Source organism: Octopus bimaculoides, chromosome 4, assembly GCF_046866305.1.
Source record: "Octopus bimaculoides isolate indiv1 chromosome 4, ASM4686630v1, whole genome shotgun sequence".
NCBI lineage: Eukaryota > Metazoa > Mollusca > Cephalopoda > Octopoda > Octopodidae > Octopus > Octopus bimaculoides.
In genome coordinates this window covers 43,312,077-43,331,453 of record NC_142931.1, presented here as the reverse complement: position 1 = coordinate 43,331,453, position 19,377 = coordinate 43,312,077, and the positions used below count along the sequence as shown (strand labels likewise).

The window sequence follows — 19,377 nt, the reverse complement described above, 5'->3', positions numbered from 1 at the left end:
TGGCGTTAAGAGATTAATACAGGAATTTTATCATGAACAGGAAGACAAATTATTGCCATATTAAAAAAAATAAACGTGGAAAGTGTCAAGATGTAAATTTCCACGACATAGTTTCTATTACTTCTCAAAGTCAATTCCTATTTTCAGTTTGGCGTTTTACCATTGAGAAAAGTATGAATGCAACATTCACTTATTTTTACTTTCTTGGCATCTAAGACGTCTGTATTTTACAAAGAGGTACCAATATTAACTGCAAACGAATTAAAATACCTATTTCTCTATTTTTTATTTTTTTATTTTTTTTGCATTTCATTCAATTATGATTTAAAATGCTAATGCCTGAAGTTGGAAAGCTCCAGATCGCAATGGATTTTAAGCGGCGGAGAAATAGAGAGAGAGAGAGAGAGAGAGAGAGAGAGAGAGAGAGAGAGAGAGAGAGAGAGAGAGAGAGAAGGAAGAGAGCGAGAATGTGAGTTTTGAAAGTGAGGTTCCATCAGTGTAAAGTGTCATACAATTCACTGCGAGAAGGGAAACTGTTTGTTGGTATGATAAAGTTAGTTTAATGATTGATTATATCTCTAATATATTAAAAATGAACTTCAATCTTGCTTGCTTGCAATGTTACACAGCCAAACTGGCGCATAATAGTAAAATACTATGAATTCAGAAACCCCTGAAATGTAAATACAAATGGAATAAAACAAGTTTCGCGTAAATCGGACAACTGGTTCTTGAGATATTAGGGGTTTGGGGGTATAAAAACCCAAAACGGTGCATGACGGGAAAATACTCCGAAAATAACTTTACCCTGAAAGGGAAGAAACTCTAACCGTTTCATTAGACATATTAGTGACTTTAAATTGCCAACGAAGAAATGTGAATTGTTTTTTACAATAAATGTTCCTATTTTCGCTTTTATTAAACACAATATTTTAATCATTTAGAAATATATTTAAGTGAATGTGATTTCAAAAATGTAAGTTGTTTGTACTGTAAGTATTTACATTTTAGCTTCCATTAAACAGACAATATTTTAATGTTTCTTTTAAAATTATTATTATTATTATTATTATTATTATTATTATTATTATTATTATTATTATTATTATTGTTATTATTATTATTATTTTTGCTTATCTAAAAAATAATTCAAAGTGAAAATGACTTTAAAAATACGGTAAATGTTTCGTAAAAGACCCGATCGTAAGCTCGGTGTGAAATAATTTTTTACATAGGTTTTCTCGAGTGCATTCAACGTATCTCACCTCCAAACATTTGGCTGCTATTTCAAGCACGCCCTGCTACAACGTAACAGCTATAAAGGATCCGGAATAGCTGTTATGTGGTAGCAGGGCGTGCAAGAAATAGCAGCTAAATCTATCCTTTTCTGGGAATCGTTTACTCGTGATTTCGATGACACAATCGTTGATAGCATGCGAAATAACCTGGAGACAAAGGGGGAAGAGTTGTGAGAGACTCAGAGTCTCCCGGAAAACTCCAGAGTCCCCACTCGGGAGAAAGTGGCTTGCGATGTGTTTTGGAGGTGAGATACGTTAAATGCGCTCGAAAAAAAAAACCTGTGGAAAAAAGAATTAATTCACAACAAAGTACGAACGGGTCCTTACGAAATTTTTACCCAAGATTGGGACAGGCTTGCGAATAGAATGACCGATGAGACTAATAAACCAAATGGCTGAGCGTCTGGCAGAGCAAGAGGAAAGAGACAGAATCAGGAAAGATCAGGAATTTGACGCTCGGAGAGCTGAGCGTCTGGCGAAATAGAGGGAAAGTGACAAAAGCAGGAGACGTCATGAATGGGATGCTCATGTGAATACAAATAGGATGAAACATTTTTTGCGCAAATCGGACGACCCGGTTACCGAGATACCGAGATGGGGAAAATACTTTCAAAGTAAGGTACCATTGAAATGTGAGTTCATCCGGAATAACAGAAGTTTCGCGTAAATCGGACCACGGATTCCCGAAATACGTGGTTCTTTCGGTTACCTTGAACTATTGATGACACAATGGGTCATGGGTAGTCTAGTATACAAATAAAGCTGTAAGGGACATATAGAAACATGTGGTTACATATAATTAAATACGTACACGTGCACACGTACATATGTATATATACACATACATACATACATACATACATACATACATACATACATACATACACATACATACATGCATACATACATATGCAACCCTTCATGCAACACATACACTACAGAACAGAGAAGTCAGCTCACAACAACATTTCTCCTAAAATTTCCTGAGGAAGGAGTCCTTATCCCGAAATATTGAAATACAATGTAAAAATACAAACCATCGATTTGTGTTATTTCTTATGACTTGCATTGTTTTGTTTTTACAAAGGCAACATATCTGTGTATGTGTATGTGTATTCGCGTAGGAGTGTGTGTGTATGCGCGTAAGTGTATGTGTGTATGCGCGTAAATGTGTGTGTGTATTCGCGTAGGAGTGTGTGTATGTGCGTAGGTGTGTGTGTGTATGCGTGTAGGTGTGTGTGTGTGTGTGTGTGTGTGTGTGTGTGTGTGTGTGTGTGTGTACACACGCACACACAAAGATCAGGAATAATCCCGTTAATTTTGTCGTTATAATGTTGGTCAAATCATCATACCAATTGCTTTGTTAAAAATTATTTATAAAATGTTAAGGCTAAATCCATTCTGAGAGGTTTAATATGACCTGCGCAGACACAATCACGATAGTCCATTTGCTGATTACATGATGTTAATTTTTGAAGTTTAATATAAGGCAATCATGAAAATAATACGCTTATAGAAATTCTGAACCGCTCAACCAACTCACAAACACACGCACATAAACATATATATGTACGTAGCGATGTATGCTTGTATGGTTTTCTGTGAGATATATTTTATTTTTCGTTCCCTTTGTAGATATACAGTTATATATCCGCTATATAAATATCAATGTATCTGTTATTTATAAAATAAAATATTTACTATATATTAGAGATATACGAGGGGGTACCGAAAAGTTTCTGGCTTCAAAGGTTTCGCGAAAGGCCTGACTGGAAGCCCAAATTTCCGAATTATTTTACAGGGCTTAGAAAAACAGAAGGGCTGCTACAATAAGTGTGTGGATCTGAGCGGGGAATAAATCGAATAAAATCATAATTATCTGATCCTTCTGCATTTTCTTTCACATAAAGCCAGGAACTTTTCAGCACCCCCTCCTATTGTGTTAGTGAGAGACGTTGCTGATGTTTAATTCCGCGTCAGCTCTGATAAGATCCACCTCACGATTAAAGGTGTTTAAAACCACGACCAGCATGTTTTAAAAGGGCATTTAAGAATAAATAAGCTAATGTATTATGTCTTTATTTAAGATGGCAGGGTGTTATTTGAATGATATTCGGCACTATCACGCTATTAGATGTCAGAAGTGAAAGTAGTCGCTGTCTGTCAGCCTGCTTGCCTGTCTGCCTGCATGCCTGCTGCTGGCCTGTCTGCCTGCTTGCCTGCTGCTGGCCTGTCTGCCTGCTTGCGTGCTGAGCTATCTGTCTGTCTGTCTGTCTGTCTGCTGGTTTGAGTTGATACTTTGGCTTACTTACTTACTGATATCTATCTACTATGTATCTATCTATCAATTATTAGAAAACACAAATTTAATATAAAAACATTTTCCTGAAATTGCAAATTATTTAAAATATAAAAATATAATTTTCAACAGAGAGAATTTATCAAAATAGAAAACAAATGAAGTTTGAAGTTAAGTTTCAAAATAAATGTGATACTTATGCTCCGTAGATACTTATACTCTGTAATGTTTCAAACGCATGGATATAGGTGTCGAATTTGTTCCAATAACTTCTGGAAGATCTCATCCTTGAATTCGTAACGCCACATGAATTCTATTAGATGTGTTTGCAGTAAATTCCGGGTTGTCCCATTTTCTCTTTTGTTCTGGTTCTTGGCATGTTTTCATAGGCATTCGATGTGATTTGTTGTGGCAAATGTAACCGGATCAACAAAATTTATTGAATGGTTCACGGTTAAATGTCTATATCCTAGCGTGTTTAGTGTATTATATGAACGCCAGAGGTCAGAAATTATTGTTGTTCCTGGTAAAATCCGCTCTTGTATAATTTCTAAAAGGGTATCAGATGATCGATCTTCTACCGCAACTAAAAAACATCTTCTCGTATCTCTTTCTAACGCACCAAACACCCACTGCGTTTTAACCCGATGGCCAACATTATATTTTCTTCTAACAAACGCACTTTCATCTATCTCCACTATTCGGTTTGGTCCGCCTAACTTAATATTTTGCGCAATATAATACTCTGCACATACATCACGGCAGTAATTCCTCCAATCTGTTACAGCTACATTTGCTATACGACATTCCTGGCCTAAATTCTTAGCTAAATCTCCCTTAGCCCAATAATATAATATATCTATAATCTGCTCGCTTTTCAGTTTGCTATTATCTAGAAATTTCCCTTTCTAATGGAAATCAGTTTTCTACAAGGCCTTCCACATGACCATATCATGCCATCGGACAAATTGTTTTTGGCCACTTCCCTCATGCTAGCTCCACAAGAGGGACATATTTTTTCAGTATTTAACAATCCGTATGTCTTGAGCCAGTGAATACTAGCTGCTGTTGTTGCGGTGGCGATGGCAATGTCGCGGTGATTAATTCCATTTGCACTGGGATATGTAGAAGTCATCGTGAAAAACCTGCAACTAATTTGTTCTCGTGTAGATTTCAATTTGAATTACGCGCGCTTTTGGGTGTTCGTTGGTGGGTATGATGGGTAATTCTTGTAGAATTCCGTAGAATTTAAACAAGCGAAGGTAAGGTGGACGAGAATTTAAACAAATGAAGTTCAGTTTAAAGTTTATAAATAAATATATTTCATTCCATGTTCAGTTTAAACTTTATGAATAAATGTATTTTTGCATTATTCATTATTGTTTTTAAAAATAAATCACATATACCCATCATACCCACCCAAAAGCGCGCGTAATTCAAATTGAAATCTACACGAGAACAAATTAGTTGCAGGTTTTTCACGATGACTTCTACATATCCCAGTGCAAATGGAATTAATCACCGCGACATTGCCATCGCCACCGCAACAACAGCAGCTAGTATTCACTGGCTCAAGACATACGGATTGTTAAATACTGAAAAAATATGTCCCTCTTGTGGAGCTAGCATGAGGGAAGTGGCCAAAAACAATTTGTCCGATGGCATGATATGGTCATGTGGAAGGCCTTGTAGAAAACTGATTTCCATTAGAAAGGGAAATTTCTAGATAATAGCAAACTGAAAAGCGAGCAGATTATAGATATATTATATTATTGGGCTAAGGGAGATTTAGCTAAGAATTTAGGCCAGGAATGTCGTATAGCAAATGTAGCTGTAACAGATTGGAGGAATTACTGCCGTGATGTATGTGCAGAGTATTATATTGCGCAAAATATTAAGTTAGGCGGACCAAACCGAATAGTGGAGATAGATGAAAGTGCGTTTGTTAGAAGAAAATATAATGTTGGCCATCGGGTTAAAACGCAGTGGGTGTTTAGTGCGTTAGAAAGAGATACGAGAAGATGTTTTTTAGTTGCGGTAGAAGATCGATCATCTGATACCCTTTTAGAAATTATACAAGAGCGGATTTTACCAGGAACAACAATAATTTCTGACCTCTGGCGTTCATATAATACACTAAACACGCTAGGATATAGACATTTAACCGTGAACCATTCAATAAATTTTGTTGATCCGGTTACATTTGCCACAACAAATCACATCGAATGCCTATGGAAACATGCCAAGAACCAGAACAAAAGAGAAAATGGGACAACCCGGAATTTACTGCAAACACATCTAATAGAATTCATGTGGCGTTACGAATTGAAGGACGAGATCTTCCAGAAGTTATTGGAACAAATTCGACACCTATATCCATGCGTTTGAAACATTACAGAGTATAAGTATCTACGGAGCATAAGTATCACATTTATTTTTAAACTTAACTTCAAACTTCATTTGTTTTCTATTTTGATAAATTCTCTCTGTTGAAAATTATATTTTTATATTTTAAATAATTTGCAATTTCAGGAAAATGTTTTTATATTAAATTTGTGTTTTCTAATAATTGATAGATAGATACATAGTAGATAGATATCAGTAAGTAAGTAAGCCAAAGTATCAACTCAAACCAGCAGACAGACAGACAGACAGACAGATAGCTCAGCACGCAAGCAGGCAGACAGGCAAGCAGGCTGACAGACCAGCAACAGGCATGCAGGCAGACAGGCAGACAGACAGCGACTACTTTCACTTCTGACATCTAATAGCGTGATCGTCTCTTATTTCTATTAGCTAGATTGAGAGAATGAGAGAATTAGTGGTTAAAAAAGAGAAATAAAACATGTTTGAGTGTATGACCGAAAAGGAGATTGAATGAGTGACGTTTGAGAGAAAGAGCGATCTTGATTGGTTAATAGAGTATTCATTTAGTCTTACGATTTCTCTTTGTTTGTTTGTTTGTTTCTCTCTTTTTCTTTCTTGCTTTTTCCTTTCTTTCTTTCTTTCTTTCCTTCTTTCTTTCTTTCTTTCTTATTGTCTTCTCTTTGTTAACAGTTATGTGTGTGCTTGTGTGTGTGTATTTATATGTATGTGTGTATGTATTTATAAATATAAGTGACTTCCTATATATGTAGACATTTATAGGCATATTTTCCTTCCCTTTTTTCTCTCTCTCTCCCTACTCTCTCTCCCTTCTCTGTCTGTCTATCTCTCTCTCTCTCTCTCTCTCTCTCTCTCTATATATATATATATATATATATATATATATATATATATATATATATATATATATAAACACACACGCACACGTTCACACATGTATGTATGCATGTATGCATGTAGGTATAAACGCGCATATATGTAGGCGGGCAAATAGACACTTTTGCAGGGAAAGAAAGAAACTAGAAATTCATCGAACAAGGTAGAGCGGGCGATAAAGCTAGCCTTAGAATGTATAATAGCGTTAGAGAATGGAAAGAGTTAGCTAGTAAATGAGAAGTAAATATAAAGCAAGAGACGGGGAAGAGAAGGAAGGTAAAAAATGGTTACTAAATGGATGGTTGTGTTCTTTCGTGTTTGCTTTTATGTCGACACTATATATAAAAGAAATAAAGCAAATAGCATCAGAACACATTTTAGCTCTAATTACCGACAAGGGAAACTGTATTTATATTTGGCATCATGCCAGACTTGTTTTTCTTTTGATTTTGACCAAATCTTTCCATCAACGATCTTCCATGTTGAGCCCGCCTATTTATTGGGAAAGCAACACTGCGTACAAGAACATATGGCTTCTTGAAATAATACCTGAACACTAAACTTCTCCTGTGACCAATATTTCTGGCAGACGTTTCAGGAAGCAGCGACACCATTTTAATATTAGTTTCTAATGTAATGGAAAAATGCGTAGGAAATCACACACACACACACACACACACACACACACACACACACACACACACACACACACACAAACACACACACATACACAAATATGAGGTACTTAAAAGTTCCTGGCTTAAAGGGTTTCGCGAAAGGCCTGATTGGAGGCCCAATCTTCCGAGTTCATTTACAGGGCTTAGATAAACTGAAGGACCGCTACCATAAGTGTGTGAATCTGAGAGGGGAATATGTTTAATAAAATCATAACTGATTCTCTTGTATTTTCTTTTACCCAAAGCCATGAACTTTCCAGCAGACCCTCGTGTACATACTGCTATAAATATATAATTGAAGAAATTGGAGTCAACAAGAAGGAGTACGGTTGGACAGTCATTTTTTAATCACTACAATTGTTTCCACTCAACGTGGTTCCCCCCAAAATATAGGTATTTGTTTATGCAACTGTTTGTTTGTATAAGATCCAGTTGTGATTCCTCAAGTGATATTCAAGTGTTGTCTCCGTTAGTTTAAAATCTTCGAATTCAAGGCCATCCCATCCGTCCGTCTTGATTTGAATTTAGTAGCAGCTGATAGATACATGTTGTTTGCTACCAGAGTTCGTTTGGTGGACTGCTGTATATGTCTATGTCCTTTGGCTGCTGGAGATACGTTAGAACAATTCTCTAAACTGATGACGCCCATGGAAGAGAAACGTGCCCACTACTGGTTTCTTATCTCTATACAATCTCTATACAATCTTGATTGACATTTTGTAATTCGAATACACTGAGTTGAGGATGTGTCACAATATATATGTACATGCTTGATGGCACTCTGAGTCGTCTCTCGCTTAGTTCATTATTGAGTAATACATTTTTTTTACTAATACCCTGTTTTCGAACACATATACACATGTATATTCATGTGTGTACACTCACACATACCGACACAAACACAGACACACAGACACGCACAGATACACAGACACACACATGTATGAAGAAACTGCACCGAAAATCGGGCCAGGTTGCATCTGCTATTGCCCGTAATCTGTGCAGTGGAAACACGTGTAGGTCATACAGACCATAATAATATGCTGTATAAATTGTAAAAGAAGAGGAAGTAAATTTTGAGGATGAACAAGTCTCCATGTTCTATATCATTATTATTGTTACTAATACATTCTGCAGACAATATTACAGCTCAGTGAAGCGAAAACGGAATTACCCATCCGAGTTATTTACAGAGTGACTGACGTCTATTAGTAGTCATAAATGTTAAATACTGATCGATGCGGTTAGCCGTAACCTGGAACATAACTGAGAACCACTACAGTATCCGTCCGGATGATGTAGCCCTCCAAACTCGCATTTATATCTATCTATCTACCTATCTATCTATCTATCTATCTATCTATCTATCTATCTATCTATCTTGCTCCCCAACCACAAAATTCGGGGTCCAGTCTCACTTCCACTCCGTATCGCCTTGGAAAAGTGTCTTGTACTATAGCCTTGGGCAGACTAAAGCCTTGTGAGTGGATTTGGTAGACGGGAACTAAGAGAAACCCGTTAAAAATATATGTAATGTTGTGTATGTGTGTGCGCGCGCGTGTGCGTGCGTACATGCGACATTGCGTCTGCCTTTGTTCCCATCACCGCTTAAACAGCGGTTTTAATAGGTACCAGATTTTAAAGGAGAAGTACTAGAGGCTGGGGTGGTTGCTCGATTCGTTCGAAGTGGTGCCCTAGCATGGCCACAGCCAAATGATTGAAGCAAGTGTAAGATAAGCGATAATATATATATATATATATATATATATATATATATATATATATATATATATATATATATATATACATATATATATATATATATATACACACACATATATATATATGCCACACACACACACACACACGGACACACATACACACTTACATTTATATATACACAAGCATACACCCAATAGATGGGAGAGATCGAAATAGAGTCACAGACGGATAATTTCTGTTTTTTCATTTTGTAGATACTTTAATGTGAGACCTGGCGTGATTACCTACAACAGAGTGTACACTTTTAAATTTCTAACCAATGTTTACAGTCCTGGAAAATGGTATGCAGCAATCATAACGCCAATGCATCTGAACTGGTTTGATGCACCCACTCAATACACATGCAGGCTTTTGCACATACACGATGGTACGCTGATTTTATCCGTTTCTGAAGCGTATTAGCGAAGTAAGTAGTACGACATAGCTTAAAGCTGGAATCGATATCGTAACGCTGCTGTAGTTCACTCCAAGTCTCCACACTCATTTACTCTTTTACTCTCTTACTTGCTTCAGTCATTTGACTGCGGCTATGCTGGAGCACCGCCTTTAGTCGAGCAAATCGACCTCAGGACTTGTTCTTTGTAAGCTTAGTACTTATTCTATCGGTCTCTTTTGCCGAACAGCTACGTTATGGGGACGTAAACACACCAGCATCGGTTGTCAAGCGATTTGGGGGGGGGGGGGGAAACACAGACACAAACACACACACACACACACACACACACACACACGCACACACATACACACACATACACACACACACACACACACACATACAACGGATTTCTTTTAGTTTCTGTCTACCAAATCCACTCATAAGGTTTTGGTCGGCCCAAGGCTATAGTAGAAGACATTTGCCCAAGGTGCCACGCAGTGGGACTGAATCCGGAACTATGTGGTTGGTAAGCAAGCTACTTAATACACAGCCACTCCTGCGCCATTTGTTCACATTTTAATAATAGTTTAGTGGTGTATGCCGTTGGTTGCTGGCGAATGAAAACTACGAAAAGGCTTCGATCTCCGTTTACTGTAAATTCGTTTCACTAATTCCCATTGGCCTAAACACAGGCAAGCATTAGAATATTACAGCAAGAATTTAGAGAGAACACGCAACGTCTTATCCGGTGATAGATTTCTTTATGTCTACGTAGGGCTACGGAAATGGAAGATTAGTACACAACTCTTGGGATCCGTGTGACTTAAAAGGAGTACCTTGGGAACGTTATGTATAAACGTCAAAAGAACAAGGCAATGAAGTGAAAGAAATGAGAGGTGGCAATCTAAATGTGTACTGAAATGCCAACGGCGTCTGAGTTCACATCCTGCCGAAGTCGACGTTGCCTTTAACGCTAAGGTCAATAGAATAAGAACCATTCTTTTAGTGCGTAATGCATATGCGTAATGTTTATACATTTATACATAAATACATATACAAATACGTGTGCCTATATGTGTGTGTGTGTGTGTGTCTGTGTGTGTGTGTGTGTGTGTCTGTGTACGCATTTATTTATATGTATGTATATATGTATGTATGTATGTATGTCTGTATGCATATATTTACATATATATATATATATACATACATACATGCACACACACACACACACACACACACATATGCTTTTCTAGGCGGCTGACCATTGACTCTGGTTTGATTGCTAAGAATATTATTTTGCTTTGCGTTGCTAATGATTCTGGCGCAGGTACAGACGTAGCAAAAGTATTTTAATAGGCAATTTTGCTATCCAGAATGAGAAAGCCGTTATGACTTCTGGAATTGCCATTTCAGTTCATTAATCTCATTAATGTTTTAAATAAAAACATGTATGTTACACAATATAATTTCCTCACACACGCCTTTTAATACGCTCCAAATCTCCAGGGCTCATTGAAAAAGTGTTTATCAGCGTTTATTAGTTATTTTCTTGTGTAATCACATACAGCTTGCTCTGCGGGATGAGTTGAACCAGCACTTCAAGCCAGTAAATTATTCATCAATTACTCAGAGTTACTAATGTTTCCATCAAAGAATCATACCACTCGCGCCAACTAATTACCGGTTCGTAGATTGTACTATTGAGAGCTAAATGTTTTAACCATGGACGCAATTGATTGCTTTTAACTGAATAAGAATTGTCAACCCAATGCTAATTGTCCACTTTTCCATCGCCTCGAATGTCAACGTCCCGCTGTTGCTTGCTTTCATTGTAAAACTACAGTAACTTTAATTTTAGTGTGAGCTAACACCTATACAGTAAGAATAAATCCCAGAAGAGCTGAGTCTGGCATCATACACTTTTGATTTTGAACTGCAGACATTCATTTTCAACTAATATATGCCTTTAAAAATCTACTAATATTGAAATAGGTTCCTATTTCTACTATTTGTAAAGCTCGCATTTCATAAGTATAATTTTTCGTAAATATATTAGTACATAATCCTGTAAGGTATATACCCTAGAGAGAATATATATATTATTTATTAAGCGCGCACACTGTTGATAGTTACTTTCTATTTTCAAGTATCCACATCACTGACCAACTAAGGGTTTTGATACATGTCAGTGCACCAAGAAATGAAACAATGAATAAAATAGTGCGCATATTTGGAACCTAACGTGTTCAATAAGTCGCAATATATTTGAAGCAGTAGAATGAAGGAGTGAATGATGCTTTAGCAGGATTGGCCAGTCATTTTGAAAACAGTGCATAATTCAGCCAACGTATTTCATGGAGCTGCGCAGGTTAGGTTGCAGAAATGCAGTTCACCTTCCCCACCGCAGTTCACTTTCCCAAACCTGTTTTCTTGATCAACGACAATATGCCAAAACTCTCAACGATTTACAATGGTTACAAGCACCGTAAGCTGAAAGTTCCCACCAAGCACTGAGTCGTTAAGAAATTTACTTCGCAACCACGTTTTATAGCGGTTATAAGACTTTGGCAGCAGTATGACATCATAGTCGTGTCGGCTGTCTTTTGTTTATAAATGTCTTACGCATTTTCATTAGTCGATTTGTCTGTTCATACGCCGATTCTAATCTTCGTGAATTTTTTTTCCATGCAGAAAGGTTCTTAGAATCGGGTTTACGGCAGTTATAAAAGCTCTGATTTTGGGAAAATTATCCAGTGACACTAGGTTTGCCATACGAGATCTTATCACTCATTCTGGCAATGCTATTTTGCATTGATCATCCTTCATGTCCTTTTTGAATCTTTTTAGAGTAGTTTTGGGAGACTAGTTAAGCAAATTTTCCCTGACGTCATTCTAGCAACAGACTCCTTTTATGCTAAGTACTACAATTTTTCCTATTACTATTATGTTGTGATAAATTCGTTTTATATATTTTGACTTTCTGTTAATAAATGATTGGTGCTAAATCCAGTCCTCCTTCTCTTGATATTTATCTCTACGAACATTCATCGTATTATTATAAGGAAATTGAATTAGCTATAGGTTTATTTGCATACACCTTATGAAACTATACTCAAGCCTTTGTCAACGAGAGTATACACTCAACCCAGTATGAAGAAACGAAATAACATGACTTCTTAATTTCACGTCCACAGATATCTTCATCTTGTTACAAAATATACATTTTCTTATCCTATTTGAACTGTCTTATAACGGTGATGTTGGTGAAATGTCGGTATCTTCATCATACATGCCGAACACCGTTACGAGTGTATATTACTTCTGGCGTTCTGTCTGTGCCTTGCAACTAAATAATTGATAACTCAACATATATAAGCCGACATCAACCGTTATAACTGGTGACCTCCGAACGGGAAAAGTAATACATCAAGTGTAATATTAAAAATTAAAGACAGTTTTATTGAGCAGGAAAATAATTTTACTAACAGAAATATTTAATAATATCAAGGTTGATGCAAGAAAGGAACGTTGAAGAGAAATACTGTAATAGTAGTAAAGTATTTTAGTTGCACTTTCTAACAAGCTAAATTATAGTTCATAGCTGTGTAAAGGAATATTTCGCTGAGTGAAATTTTTTTCTCCTTCAACATTCTATTAAAGTTTAATGGAAGAAAACAGTAAAGAGTTTGAAATGTCCTATTTTGGTAGAGGATATATGCAAGCTTCTGTAACCATTCTACTTCCCCCATCGACGGGAGATAGCATAATCTGGTTTGCTCAATTGGAAGCAAGTTTCGAAGGGAACAGAGTAACAACAGAAAAGAATTATAACATTATGTTAAGCAACTTACTACCACTTATGAGCAACGAAATTAGAGACTTATTAACAGACCCTGTTAGGCCAGGTTCATATTCTTCTGTGAAAGAAGAAATACTAAACAAAACTTCCAGCTCCAAACAGAAACGATTCGCGAAATTATTTAATAATGAACAATTAGATGATGCGAAACCTTCTCAACTTCTTAGAAGAATGAGAGAACTTCTTGGTAGTCAGCTAATAGAAGAGCCATTTCTTAAAGTAATATTCTTTAATAAGCTACTAAACAATATGCAAACTCTACTTCCTACAGTTAAAGAACAAAGCTCTCTTAAACAGTTAGCAGATTTGTCAGATGGTATATTGGATATATCATCATCAAGTGAAAATTCAAGAGTTAGTCAAATTGACAGGGAGACTGTTAATGCATTATCCTCCATTTCTTCTGAATTGAAAGATATAAATCGAGATTACGAAAAACAGTTTAAAATGCTAACAGATAAAATTGAAAATCTTCAATTTGGAAGAGACAGCAGGAGTTCTCCTGTTCGTAATAGTGGAAGTTGGCGTGTTCGTTCAAAAATTCGATAGGAAAAATTCGATAGGAAAAATTCGATATGCTGGTATCATTCAAAATTCGTTGTATTAGACCATGTTCCTTCGATTTTTTTTAAATAAGAAGATGCCGGAAAATACTTCAACCACAAATTAGACGTAATGAAATCTGTGGTTCATCTTTTGAAAAGTCGTGTATTCTTCGTATTTGATTCCAACTCGAAACAAAGACTCTTGGTTGATACAGAGGTGGCTTGTTCTATTTGGTCTAGTAAATTTTTTAACAAAAAAACCGAAACCTGCTCAATTAATACTATAGGCAGTTAACCAGTCTAACATCAAAATATTTGGAGAGATTAGCTTGACTATCAACTTACATTTAAGAAGAGAATATAAATGGATTTTCATAGTAGCAGATTTACCTTATCCTATATTAGGAGCAAATTTTCTTTCACATTACAGTTTATTGGTGGACGTTAAAAAACAAAAAAAAAATCATAGATTCCATTACCTCGTTGAACGTTAAAGTCCGTTGTATTTTATGGCATCTTCTGAAAACCGTTACCACAGGATTTTGAAAAACTATCCAGAAATTACAAGACCATTAGCTCCAAACACCAAATCTGTTCATTCAGTCACTCACCATATTATAACTCATGGACAACCCAGTTTCACTAGACTACGTAGTCTATCTACCGAAAAATTAAAGACTGCTAAGAATAATTCACCTTTAGTTTTGGTTTAAAAAAATAAGACTGATTGGCGTTCTTGTGGTGATTTTCACCGGCTTAATGCCAAAACAGCCTGATAAATATCCAATTTCTCATATTCATGACTTTTCAACATCAATAAATGGTTGTAATATTTTTTCAAAGGAACATGGTCTGATACAACGATGCGTCTTGGCACCAAATTTTGAATGATACTAGCATATCGAATTTCGCCAGGGACTTTTTGAAAAAACATCTACCGTTTCTTCGGGTTCGATTCCATTGCACTACACTTTTTTATTATAGCCTCGGGGCATCCAAAGCTCTGAGACTGAAATTTGATGGAGAGAATTTGTGCCGAAGATTGTTGGAACGACGTCCTTATTTTTGAGTAGCAGACTCAATACATAGTCGGGTTTAACCCAACAGCATGGTCCTTGGGTACATTTAGTGGAAGCAATTCTCATGCAAGTATTCGTGAAGATAACCTGCTCCCTCCTCTCTCTAGCCACATAGCTCTGAAAAGCGTCATGAGTGCGACTCTTCATCTCCTGACATCATTAAAAAGCTGTTGACCCACTTAATTCTGTCATGTGTGACAGTCAATAGCTTGGAGACATCTAGGGTCCGCCAGAACGACTTTCTCCCAGTTAATTATACAGAAAAAAGGTTTCGATGTTGGTCAATAAAAATGAATTATTGCCCATCCCTATCACAGTTTAAACTTAGAACATATCAAAAGAAATCGTGTTTTATTGTTTCAATATAAATACGTCTCAGTAATTAATGTAAAACAAAGGACAAATATTTTGATTTATTCTGATTTATATAAAGAAAACAAAGATTCAACGATTATGCATGCAATTGAGGAAAAGGCCAAAAGTTCATGAGTTCATTTCTATTGCGATGAACTATTCAAGTTGTGAATATTCATCTGAATACACCAGATAATCACACACGCGCGTGCGCGAACACACACAAACAAATAAAACCACACGCATACATAGATTGTCCAGGCTATTGCATTCCCCGTGGGATTTACGAAAGAAATGAATTGGAGATAGTATAGAATTGTTTTAAATTGCTTTCCGAATTGGTATTGTTCGAATTTGCATTTACTGTATATCTGTTTTGTTCAGTTTATTTGATGATAACATAATTGTTAATCAACAGTTCTGTCAATTTACTTTATTAAGTTAACATCATTCTTCAAATATGGTTACGTGTTTGGAAGAAAAAGAAAACGCTCGTGATTCGTTCTAAACATATTCTTAACAAATTCTCTGATAACAAAAAAATATATCATATTTACTTGTGCTTTATTGAATTTAATTGAATGCTATTGCCTGGTTATATCCTGCGTAAAACCGCGTAGTCTACAAGCTAATATCCATATATAACAACATTTAATCTGTACATTATTTATGTTATTTACATTTGACGGATATTTGTCCTCATCTTGTTGATTGTTAACACAACGTTTCGGCTGATATACCCTCCAGCCTTCATCAGGTGATTTGGGGAAATTTCGAACCTGGGTTCTCATTCCTAAGGTATTTTTCGATGGTATTATTATTATTATTATTATTATTATTGTTGTTATTCAGGTCACTGCCAGGAATTGAACTCAGAATCTTGGGGTTAGTAGCTTGCGCTCTTAACCACAACGCCATATGCCAAAACATTGTGTTAACAACTAACAAGATGGGGACAAATATCCATCAAATGTAAATAGTGTAAATAATGTAAATAATGTACATAATTCGTCATCTTTTAAATATAGAACTGAAACATTTAATGTTTTCTACTATATCCTCTACTTTACGTGATCAAAGATTTGTGTGAGGCAGATTGGTAATCACTGGTTGCGTTCTGCTTAACAAAATTCCATACTGTGTAATGTAAGTAAAACCTGGCTTATAGACGTCTAGAAGTGGCCCTAATTAAATATTAAGCTTATCAAGTAAGGAACTTATGGAGTGTCTGCTAATTAGCAAGGGAACGTTACAAGTTGTATTAAAAAGTATTCATAAATGAAAACAAAGTTTATTGGTAACTGAAGAGAATAATCTCTAACAATCATGACGGAAATTGTTGGGCTATGTTTTTTTTCTTTTCATTCTTTCTTTTTAGTTTACAAATAGCGACATTTGCAATTTACTCTTCTGTAATGGGCAATATCTGTGAAGCATATTTTGGCTATCGGCTCCGGATTGATTTTATAGGAATCACTGAAACCCAACTGTTATTTTTCTTGTGTCATTTTCCTCTGCTTTTTTGAACTGCACTGTTTGACACTGACAGGGAAAAGTTTGCTCTTATGTGCCTTGGCAAGGGAAAGTGAATAAAAAGTTTTCGGATCGTTTATATATTCTCCCTTGCATGTAGCTTTTTTTTTTAGTTTTCCTCCTGCTTAGTATATTCTTTCGTTGGGGTCTTGATAGTCACGCTTTTATTTCATTTTCGAGTGTCTTCGTTTCCCAGTGGAGTGATTGGTAGAAAATGTATGGTGTTTTATTGCTACATTTTGGCATAAAAAATTTAGATTTGATCCAGTAGAAAAACGTTTACATCAAAATTTGTAGCAACGTTTTAGGAAAGTAATGCCACCAATCAAGTTTAGATCTAAATAACTTTTTTTATTCTAAAAGCAAAATATATTTATCTTAGCTTCAATGATAAAAGACATCATGAAAGATTTCATAGTTTTGTTCCCATGCAACAAAGGTTTGTATAAAAAATGTTGTGAGGTAAAATATTATAAGTAAGGCAAAAAATTGGATTTAAGTATAATTAACTTTTTTATTTCAAAAACAAACTATATTTCAATTAAGCTTAAGTGATAGAACTCAATTCAAGGCATTTCATGGTATCAATCTCATGCATTGAAGTTTTAAAAGAAAAAAAATTATGAGTATTTCTTTCTCAAAATTGAGGGTGATAATATAGTTCTATACTTTTTTATGAATATAGTTCTATAAAGAGACTTTTAATATATGCTACCGACGTCATTGAGGTAAGGAAAAATTATCAACGACACCGCTAATTAACACATTTGACACATTATTAATTAGCATAATAGCATAGCTTGGAAAAAAACATGGATTAAATGGGAAATAATAAAAAAAACGAATGTTTTTAAAGTGCAAAAAATATTTTGAGTTATTTCTAATTTTTAATGAAAGCAATAACGAGTAAGAACAAATAGAAGTAATAACTTGTAATAAAATTTCTAGTTTTAATAAAAGCTAATATTTTCTAAATCTAAATATTTTCTTTGAAATTTTATCCTTAGATGCAATATTCTAAGTAAAAATGTTCTTGTTCTATACTTTGCTTTCTTCATACTATGTCTCAGCTGTCAACATTTTAATAAAGTCTTTATCTAGTTTCTGTATTTAATTGTTACAGCTAATTGGAAGTTCCATTCGGCTCACAATTTCGCCTTTAAACTGTTAATTTGTAACAATCAATTTCAGATATAATCTGTACTCAATCGAAATTTAAAAGATTGTACAAAAGTTTTGGACACTGAACTAGGCAACGGATCCTTCGTAGAACATGTAATTAGATTGGCGTTTATTTTTTCTTTTATCATGGTGGGAAATAGATTAAAAAACATATAACCACTTCTTACTTTTGCCACATTATCGGTCTAATATAAGTACATTCTAACTGGTTGTCTGTTTTCTTTATTTTTCTTGCCAAGTTTTCGTCATACATTTACTAAATATTTTTTATATGTCTACTTTTTGCTTGGTTCTCTTTACCATCCATTTTGTCTGCTAACAATTTTCAACTCTAGAATTGTTTAGCACTTGTTAGCCTTGTAAGTAAGGAAGATGTTTCCTTTTGTTTTTCTACTGCCTTTCTATATTGTATTTTCTAACTACAAGTATATATTTATCTTTATTGCATATGAAGTATTTTTACTGGCTTGTTTTTTTCCTGCTCTTACGCTATCGACCGATTTTATGTTCTTTTGTCTTCCAGATTTTTCGGATAAAAAAAGAATTACATATATTCTTTACTCATCAGTTGAAATAATGTTCTTTTTCTTATTTTCATATTATCATATATATTTTATCTGTCTAGACATTTACTCTTAAATAAATTCCAGCAATATTGGAAGCGTGTCAGAGTTATGTATTTCATATGCAGTTGAGTCGTGCTGTTAACTAAGAGAAAAAAGTTCAATGTCGGTTAACATACTTTTTCGCAATATTAATATCACACTAACATTAATCGATATTTTAAAAGTAGGGCAATGTTAGAAACGACGAGACATATCGCTCTAGCTTCTGCATTGTAGATAGTTCTATCACTCTATGCATATGTTCAAATTTTTCTGGAGTCGGTAAAGGAAGTACTTGTCATTTAAAGCGGTCTATTCGACTGACTATATGAAATCCTCCATATGTGTTGGATTATATACTAACGTAAGTAATTAAGGAATCTATATTTGATTTGTTACATAAACCAGTAAAATATGGAAGACGGAATAATGTGTTATGTTCCTACGTTAACAGAAGATGTTAGCGATGTTAGTGAAACGAAGTGAAAGTACACAACCAAATTTGACTGACATTAGTTCAGACTGGG

General features: G+C 35.2%; 1 protein-coding gene across 1 annotated transcript; it reads left to right on the top strand.

Moving 5' to 3' along the window:
- The first annotated feature begins 13,357 nt into the window (after positions 1–13,357).
- LOC106881828 (uncharacterized) lies at positions 13,358–14,101 on the top strand. Its single transcript, XM_014932343.2, has one exon. The coding sequence runs from the start codon at positions 13,358–13,360 to the stop codon at positions 14,099–14,101; it is 744 nt and encodes a 247-aa protein (XP_014787829.2).
- The last annotated feature ends 5,276 nt before the right edge of the window (positions 14,102–19,377 follow it).